Source organism: Canis lupus, chromosome 21, assembly GCF_011100685.1.
Source record: "Canis lupus familiaris isolate Mischka breed German Shepherd chromosome 21, alternate assembly UU_Cfam_GSD_1.0, whole genome shotgun sequence".
NCBI classification, from domain to species: Eukaryota; Metazoa; Chordata; class Mammalia; order Carnivora; family Canidae; genus Canis; species Canis lupus.
Window position 1 is genome coordinate 30,839,120 of NC_049242.1, and position 9,671 is coordinate 30,848,790.

General features: G+C 40.2%; 1 protein-coding gene and 1 pseudogene across 1 annotated transcript; one reads left to right on the forward strand and one right to left on the reverse strand.

The window, feature by feature from the left end:
- Window positions 1-948, forward strand: LOC119864895 (olfactory receptor 10A4). Its single transcript, XM_038568182.1, has one exon. The coding sequence runs from the start codon at window positions 1-3 to the stop codon at window positions 946-948; it is 948 nt and encodes a 315-aa protein (XP_038424110.1).
- Window positions 949-3,231: 2,283 nt separating this feature from the next.
- On the reverse strand, window positions 3,232-4,179 carry OR2D2DP (annotated as a pseudogene).
- Window positions 4,180-9,671: the final 5,492 nt, after the last annotated feature.

Genomic DNA, 9,671 nt, shown 5'->3' on the forward strand with positions numbered 1-9,671 from the left:
ATGACTTGGAGAAACTGGACAGTTGTCAGTGAGTTTGTTCTTGTGAGCTTTTCAACTTTGTCCTCTGAGATTCAAGCTCTGCTCTTTTTCCTGTTTTTGACTATTTACTTGGTTACTCTAATGGGAAATGTTCTCATCATCCTGGTCACTACAGCTGACTCTGCTCTACAAAATCCCATGTACTTCTTCCTCAGGAACTTGTCCTTCTTGGAGATAGGCTTCAACTTAGTCATTGTGCCCAAGATGCTGGATACTCTGATCATCCAGGATGCAACCATCTCCTTCCTTGGCTGTGCCACTCAGATGTATTTCTTCTTCTTCTTTGGGGCTGCTGAGTGCTGTCTCTTGGCCACTATGGCATATGACCGCTATGTGGCCATCTGTGACCCTTTGCGTTACCCAATCATTATGAACCGCAGAGCCTGTGCCCAGCTAGCAGCTGCCTCTTGGTTCTCAGGATTTCCAGTGGCCACTGTGCAAACCACATGGATTTTTAGCTTCCCTTTTTGTGGCCCCAACAGAGTGAACCACTTTTTCTGTGACAGCCCCCCTGTCATTGCACTGGTCTGTGCTGATACCTCTCTGTTTGAACTGGAGGCTCTGACACCCACTGTCCTATTTATCCTCTTCCCATTCTTGCTGATCCTGGGGTCCTATGTCCGCATCCTCTCCACTATCTTCAGGATGCCCTCAGCTGAGGGAAAACGTAAGGCCTTCTCTACCTGTTCCTCCCACCTCCTGGTTGTCTCCCTCTTCTACAGCACCGCCATCCTCACATACTTCCGACCCCGATCGAGTACCTCTCCTGAGAGCAAGAAACTGCTATCCCTCTCCTACACCGTGGTGACTCCCATGTTGAACCCCATCATTTACAGCTTAAGGAATAGTGAAGTGAAGGCTGCACTGAGGCGAGTCCTCCACAGGACCCTGGGCCCTCAGAAAATCTGATGAGTGAGATGCAAACCTAAGGGATGAAATGCAAGGACAAAGGAAAGAAAAAATAACTCCTCCCATGGGTTTTGGTCCCTACTTATTCTAAGAGCTGTGATATACCCACTAGGATTTTGGACTTAGTAGGGTCTGTTTCTGAATGAAAGAACATGAGTGATAAAGGAGAACTTCTGTAGGCCCAGGATTCTGTGGGACCGATGTATCTGAGGATGCTGCTAGATTACACAGATTGGGAAAGTTTACAATTGTTGTAGTAACAACACTACAGCTCACCATTCTTTACTTTATTTTAACTTTTCTTGAACTTCTTCATCCATATCTTTTTATGATCTCCTCCTTTATATTTTCTACTTGTCCAAAAACTGTGGCTGCAACTTTCCAGGATCTTTCTCCTTTCAAAGTAAAGTTTTGATGATGGCGAAAATAAATAGCAGAGTTTTGTTTCATTCTTCACTCATTTTTTTTTTGGAACTCGAAATTTCAACACATTTTGACACAGTGCTGAATATAATAGGTGATTTCTTTCGCTGTAGAATATATATTCTAGTGAAGAAGAGAAATAATAAAGCAATACTTAAAAACTTTCACTGGCTTATAAAGTACCCATGTACTATTAGGTTGGCAAACGATAACTTCTTCCTCTGCTACTATAATTGGTCTGTACCTCATATGGAGAATGACTACTCCACATGGAGACTGCCTCAATCTCAAATTAGTCACGTTGGATCTGAGAGTTGTTTGACAGAAGGAGTGTCCTAAGTTAAGTGGACAAAAATATAGGAAATGGCTGTAAATAATCCAAGATTCTTTGTTTACTAGATTTTTATGTAATCATATTGTGACTAGATGATATCAACTGTTCTTATAATTTTGTCTATTACTCAACCAGTGTAGTAGCCCATCTTTAGAATTTTGTCCAGTGAATATAGACCAACTCTGGACTCTTGAAAAAATAGCAGACTTGGGATGTGGGCACCATAGCTTTGTGTAAACTATTCATAAGAATTTATTGATAATTAACAGAGTAAAATCACATCTACTGCATAGGCATGTTTTCTCCACAAACTCTATAAATAACTCTCTGTGTGCCATAGAGGTATCAGGGCCAGTTCAGTCTCCCACACAGTGTATCCTTCAGCTCTCCTGTACCAAGGACCTAGAAAGGCAGCACATTCTAATTATCACTATAAGAATTTGCATATTAAAAGGTAGATCATGAGGTTCTGTTTCAGTGATAGCAATCACACAACTAACTGTATTGGCACCATTATACATTTATAATCTCCAATTTTAGCCAAACTTTAATCACTCCTTCACATTCATTTTATTTGTCCTTATATGGTAGGCAGAATAAAGATGTCCATGTCCTAATCCCCAGGACCTATAAATATGTTACCTTACACAGGAAAGAGGACTCTGTAGACAGAATTAAAATAAATATCTTCAGATGGGGAGGTTATCCTTGATTGTTTTTTAATATAGTAATAGGTAATCAGAAAGTAGGTACAGAATGAACCTGAAATATTTATTTCTGTAGCTTTCTTGCCTCTACACACCTAAGTCCACAACTACTGTCTTCTGCTTTCTATATAGACCTACCCTCTCCAAGTCCTAGTTGTCCTTCAGGCCCAGGCTTAGTATCAGCATTTTCCTCACTCTTGCTAGCCCTGGAATGTCACTATTTGTTCTTAGTTTCCAAAATACAGTTTTTACTCTTATCTGACAGATAAAATATCCATGTCCCTAATAAGAGTGTGAGAAGGACAGCAGAAACCATATGTACATCTTCATTGTACCCACGCCCTTAACTACCCACTTCAAATACATATACAGAATGCATGTGCCAGTAAACACGCATGTAGCACCTTGCTCACCTAAGTGATTAAGTAATGTTTGTTAATTTATTGATTATTTAATGTTGCAAAGAGATTCAGAAATACAAAAAGATAAAAGAATTAGAGTAGGATCTGGGATAGATTGATAATAATACATAACATGGTAAAAAAAAAAGATAGATTTACAGACTCCAGGGTTTTTGAAATGTAAATGTTTTTTTCAGGATTTCCAAACTCTTAGGTGCCAAAAACCAACAAGAAGGAAGCAGACCCTCCTTCTATTGGTCCATGAATTATTATCCTTCTTCTTTTACAAAGGAAGTGTTGGATGAAGGATGGAGGGTAGGTCTCAACAAGGTCCCAGGATGAGGATCTTGCCATATTCCAACCTTGCTGAGGAAAACTACTCAGCAAATCTTATATGCAAGGAGCTAAAGTCTCACAGTCAGTGGCAGATTTCAAGCCTGCATGGGAAATTCCTTGTGGCCACTTTCCTCAGAGCTCCCTTCACATCCTTGTTCCTCAAGCTATAGATGAGGGGATTGAGCATGGGTGTCATCATTGCATAGAACACAGACACCAGTTTTTCCTGTTCTTTGGAAGACTTTGGTATCATGTAAGTGAAAATTGCTGACCCGTAAAAGAGGATGACCACCATGAGGTGGGAACCACAGGTAGAGAATGCCTTGCGCCTACCAATGGCTGACTTCATCCTGAACACAGTCACTATGATGTGGCCATAGGATACCAGAATTAGGGATACAGGTATGAGGAGAATCACGACACCCATGAGGAAAATGGCCATCTCTGAAGTGTGGGTGTCTGTGGATGCCAGCATCAACAGTGCAGGGGCCTCACAAAAGAAATGAGCAATACTATTGCTGCCTCGGTAGGGTAGCCTTAGTGTAAAAGTGGAATCTACCACAGACACCAGAATGCCGCTGGTCCATGATCCCACAGCCAGCTGAACACACACCCTCCAAGTCATGATTCTAGGGTAATGCAAAGGGTTGCAGATGGCCACATATCGATCATAGGACATCACCGCCAGAAAGGCACACTGTGTACCCCCAAAAATGAGGAAGAGTAAAAGCTGAGCTGCACAACGTGTGAATGAAATGATTTTCTTCCTGGATAGCAGATGAACCAGCGCCTGAGGAACGATGTTGGTAGAAAAACAGAGGTCAGCCAAAGATAAGTTGCAGAGGAAAAAATACATGGGTGTGTGAAGCCGAGAGTCAGCCTGAACAAGGCGCATGAGAAGCAGATTTGCAAGCACAGTAACCAGGTAGACACCCAGGAATAAAATAAATAGGAGCTTCTGAGTGTGGGGGTCATCAGAGAGTCCCAGGAGGAGGAACTCTGTCACCTTCGTCTGATTTGCTTCTCTCATACTTTGTTGTTTGTGGAAGAAGTCAACATGTTAAACATAGGTCCATAGAACCTCAGATTTGGAGGGCTTTCTTTCTTTTTTAAGATTTCATTCATTTATTAATGAGAGACAAAGAGAGAGAGGCAGAGACATAGACAGAGGCAGAAGCAGGCTCCATGCAGGAGTCCGATGTGGGACTCGATCCCTGGACTCCAGGATCATGCCCTGGGCTGAAGGCAGGCACTCAACCACTGAGCCATCCAGGGATTCCTTGGAGGGCTTTTGAATTGCTCTCAATCACTATCAACCATTCCAAAATTCCCCTTTATATAAAAGATGATATGCTGCTTTAGTTGGAGCATTTTCAGTGTTGTAAAACTTCATACTTTTAAGATGGCGCCTTCATTTTTAGTGTCATCTGTAAGTGTAGAGTAGATCAAAAGTATCATCTTCCTTAATCCAAATACCAAACATCTAATAATAAAAAAGATTCAATTAATCTATAAATCATGGTATTTATTTCACTTTATTATCAACTAAAACTCTTGAGTCTTAATGTTGCTTTTGCCACATCTCCTCATTTTATAATGGCATAGTTTTTTTCTATTCTTTGGGCATATGACTGTTGTCTCTTCCATGAAAAGACAGTCACTAAGATATAAGAAATCAAAAAGGGCCTTGGAGAATTGGCAGGTTATTTTCTCCAGCAAAAATGTCAGTTCTTCAGTATACTTTGACTAGTTTTCTGTGTGCAGATTACACAGCACTAATCCACCGCCTCTAGCTCATCGTGTCTCACTGCCTTGCATTATTTGTCTATTATTGCCAGAGATTAAAAACTCTTGAAATCTATATCTTTTTCCTTTTTGTGACCCTTTATAAACATGGTACGGGAAGGTATTTGATCAATTATCATTAACTAAGTCAAATTAAAAAAACAATTGATCATATGGTTTAGTAGAGTTGCTTAAAAAGCCTACCAGATTCTGATGTCACTAAGGAGGCAACATTGGTTGTTTCTGACTTTGTTCTCCCTCACAAGAACAACCAACAACTATTCCAGAATAAAACATCACTGAGAAGCAACCTGCACCACAGAGACCAAGAGAGATGGCATTAGAAAGGTAAAAGAAGTAGCTACATGTTGAATGCATTGTCCTTCCCCCAGACCAGAGCAACACCATGTGGTGAGGTCTGCCCTGAGCCTCCTATTCCTCTAATAGGAAAAGAAAACCCAGGGGAGATGATCTGTACTGCCCCAACATTGTGGGTGCTTTGCAGGAGCCTCTGCTCTGATCCCATACCATAGGGACTGCAGGGGAAATAATGGGGCTCTACCACTGGAATCTGGTTGCGATAGAGAAGGGAGAGAGGCTTGCAACAATCAGTACATAGATCTTGGCAGACCAAATTCATACCTGCTGTGCCCAAGACTAATCCCAACCTGTAGCTTTGCTCATCTGCAGGACTAGCTCAGATGTACTCTGGCCAGGGAACAGATGGAGTGCAGAGTTGCTTGATTCAGATCTTCAAAGGAGTTTTGCTGACCTCAGAGACTGGTTTTCCCAGGCTCAGGCAGGGGGGCGAATCACAACCCTGCATGCTGTGAAGAGTGTCTTCTGGCCCCATCTGACCAGAGGGCTGAGGACAACTCCTGGAAGCAGTAGAGCCCAGCAGAGCTCTAGCTGATAGGTCAGTGGGCAGAGCTGATTGCACCCAGAGCAAAGCCAGTACCAGAGGAACATTCCTGTGCTACATACAGGCAGAGGCAATAATTCATAACCTAGACTGAAGGTAAATCCCAGCCCCTCCCAACTGGATAACCTGCCTGGGAAATTGAGAGTAGCCTGAAGTGACTCAACTCCCTCCTACCCAGGCAAGGAAGCTAAGGCATAGTAGCTCCACCTACTATCAGGAGTGTCTCCTGGCCCCATCTGATTAGAAGGGCTGGTGACAGCTCCTAGAAGCAGTGCATCCCACGGACATTCAAGCTAAGAAGCAGGTGCACAGAACTGAAAGTTTGCAGAGCAAAGCCAGTGGCTCTGTTCCGTCAGGAAACTTGGAGTGTGTCAAGACAAAACAACAAAGAGATTGCCAGCTTTAGAGCTGCTTTCTCACTGTGCTCAGACAACAAATCTTGTGTAGCTCTACTCATCACTGAATACAACCTTCAGCTTGTGCAACCAAAGAACCTAACCAGAGAACACTGAAAGCTGCCTAGCCCATCCAATGGCCCTATGTATGGTGGCACTAGAGCAGAGAGCACAACTGTAGCATCCCTCATCTGCAGAGCAAAACTGATGACGTCACTTGGCCAGGGAATTCAGTGAACCCTCTGAAGGATGGATTGGGGTCCTTAAATAAGAGCTGTACAGGCTTTGTGTTCTGTCTTGCTGTCCTGCCAGAGGAATAATTTAATTTTAATAATAGTTTCATATATTATTACTAAATATAGTACCCTGTCTTGATCCTCTAATAAGCCTGACCAGAGAATCCAGGCAGCCACGGAGCCCATCCTACAATCTCACTTCGGTATGGAACTAAGACAGATAGATGTCCTACCCAACTGTTCTTGGCCAGTGGCACACCTCCCATCACATAAATAGAATGAAAGAAAAGAATCATATGATCATCTCAATAGGCACAGAAAAAAATAAAGATTTGACCTAATTCATCACCCATTTGTGATAAAAATTCAACATGTCATGCATAGAAGGAACATATCTCAGTATAAAGGCCATATGTGGGGATCTCTGGGTGGCTCAGCAGTTTGGCGCCTGCCTTTGGCCCAGGGTGCAATCCTGGAGTCCCGGAATTGAGTCCCACGTCGGGCTCCCGGCATGGAGCCTGCTTCTCCCTCCTCCTGTGTCTCTGCCTCTCTCGCTCTCTATCATGAATAAATAAATTAAAAAAAAAGAAAGAAAAAAGTTATAAAAAAATAAAGGCCATATGTGATAAGCACACAATTATTGTCATAGTTAACGGCGAACAGTTGAACGCTATTCCTCTAGGATCAAGAACAAGACAAAAGTGCCCACTTTCACCACTGCTAGTCAACATACTATTTGAAGTCCTAACTGGAGTAATCAGGCAAGAAAAATAAATAAAATATATCACAACTGGAAAGGAAGAAGTAAATTGTATTTACATGTGATATGTTTTTATAAATAGCAAATCCTAAAGACTCAATCAAAAGAAGAAAACCTGTTAGATCTAGTTAATGGATTCAGTACAGTTGCAGGATCCAAAATCAACATACAAAATCAGTAGCATTTCTATACACCATCATAACAGTTTCTAAAACACAAATCAATCCCATTTGTAGTAGCATCAAAAACAATAAATACTTTGGAATAAATTTAAGGAGATGTAAGTTCTCTACGATGAAAACTACAAGACATTGATGAAAGAAATCCAAGACACAAAGAAATGGAAAGCTATCTTATGTTCATGTTTAGAAGAATTTTAACATTGTTAGAATGTCAATACCACCAAACGCTGGCTATAGATTCAAAACTATCCTTATCAAGAGTCCAATGGTATTTTTACAAAAGTAAATGAAACACTCCTAAAGTTTATATCGAACCATGAAAAACCACAAATAGCCAAAGAAATCTGAGAAAGAACAAAGTGGGAGGCATCACACTTCCTGGTTTCTAGCTATATTATAAAGCTATAGTCATCAAATTGGCATAAATACAAATAAACCAATGGAACAGAATGGAGAAAGCATAAATAAATTCGAACATATAGAGACAAATAATATCGGACAAAGGAACAAAGAATGCTCAACGGAGGAAAGATGGTCTGTTCAATAAATGGTGTTGGCGTAATTGGATAGTCACATGCAATAGACTGAAACCAGACTCATCTTTTATACCACTATCAAAAATTAACTTCCAATGGATTAGACTTAAATGTTTCCTGAAACACAACAAATACAAAACAAAAAAATAATTTAAAAAAGTGATTAAACTTGTTACCAGAGGCAGAGGGTGTGGGGAGGAAATTTGGCGGAAGGGGACCAGAAGGTACAACTTCCAGTTATAAGATAGATATATACTAGGGATAGAATATAGAACATGGCTATAGCTAAGACTGCTTTATAGTATATTAGAAAGTTGTTAAGAGAGTACATTCTAAGTTCTCATCAGAAGGAAAATTTTTTTGTTTTTTCCTTTTTTTCTTGTTTCTGTAAGAGAAGATGGATATTAGTTGAGCCTATTATGGTAATGGTAATCATATCATAATATATGTAAATCAGGCCATCATGCTATATTCCTTGAACTTATATAGTGATGTATGTCAATCATTTCTCAATAAAACTGAGTGGGTAGAGGATGGAAGACTGTCATTATGCCTAGAGAGATTTGCAAGACTCTGAGAGTAATAATAAAATTTCGTTCAAAAAGAAGGGAGACAAAATTTAAGGTCTAAAGATTAAGGACCTATGCAAAGTTTAGGCATTTGAGCTTTTATCTGCTTGGTAAAGTTGCCTCAAAATAATGGTTTAAATGCAGCATATAGAATGTATAGGATTACCAAGGAGACCAGTCATACTAACATACAGTTTATTACAATAGTTTTAGGAAGCAGTTATGTATAATGATACATGTGATTCTTTGTTAACACATTAAATTTCAAAATGTTGTGGCAGGCCTAATAACCACCTTGATTGGAAAATTAATTAGCTTAAGGGATATTTTTTTAGATATCTTCAACAACTACAATATGATATAAAAATGCCTGTGATTTCTGTTGGTGATATGATAAAGTCATAGATACTGCTAATGATAGTTTGGCTTGGCTACCAACATTCAAACAAGAAGGATATTTTGAATTCCAGTTAGAGTAAAGAAGAAATAAAAAAGTGGCATTCACAACTTAATTGAAGAGCACTCTGAAGTTCAACTTAAGAAGTCCTAGGCTAGGGGGACCTCGATGGCTCAGTCAGTTAAGCGTCTGCCTTAGCTCATGTCATGATCCAGGGTCATGAGATCCAGCCCCACATCAGGCTCCATGCAGATCAGGGAGCCTGCTTATCCTCTCTTTCCTGTCCCTGCTCTCTTACTAGCTCTTTCTCTCTCTTTCTCAAATAAATAAAATCTGAAAAAAAGAACTCCTAGGCTAAAGAAATGCCCACTTTTCTCCAAAAGACATTGTCACATTCTATGTAATCTGATAATGGAATCTTAGTCACCTGATAGGTCTATGAGTTAAAGTGATGAAAGGTTCCAATTCATTATGAAAGAATGCATGACTAAATAAAATATTAATATAATCAATCATACCTCTGGCCAACCATCATTGATGGTTCTCTTATCTGACCGCAGGTCACCTTTCCAGCCATTTTCACATAGCTAGGACACATTGTATTTTTATATTCCACTGATTTTTGCTGGGAAAAATCCCTTTATTCAGAGATGTGCCCATTACTAGATTTAGTATCAATTTCTTGAACATTCATGACACTTTGAATATTCACTTGGCTTATTTGTGAATCAAATGTCATT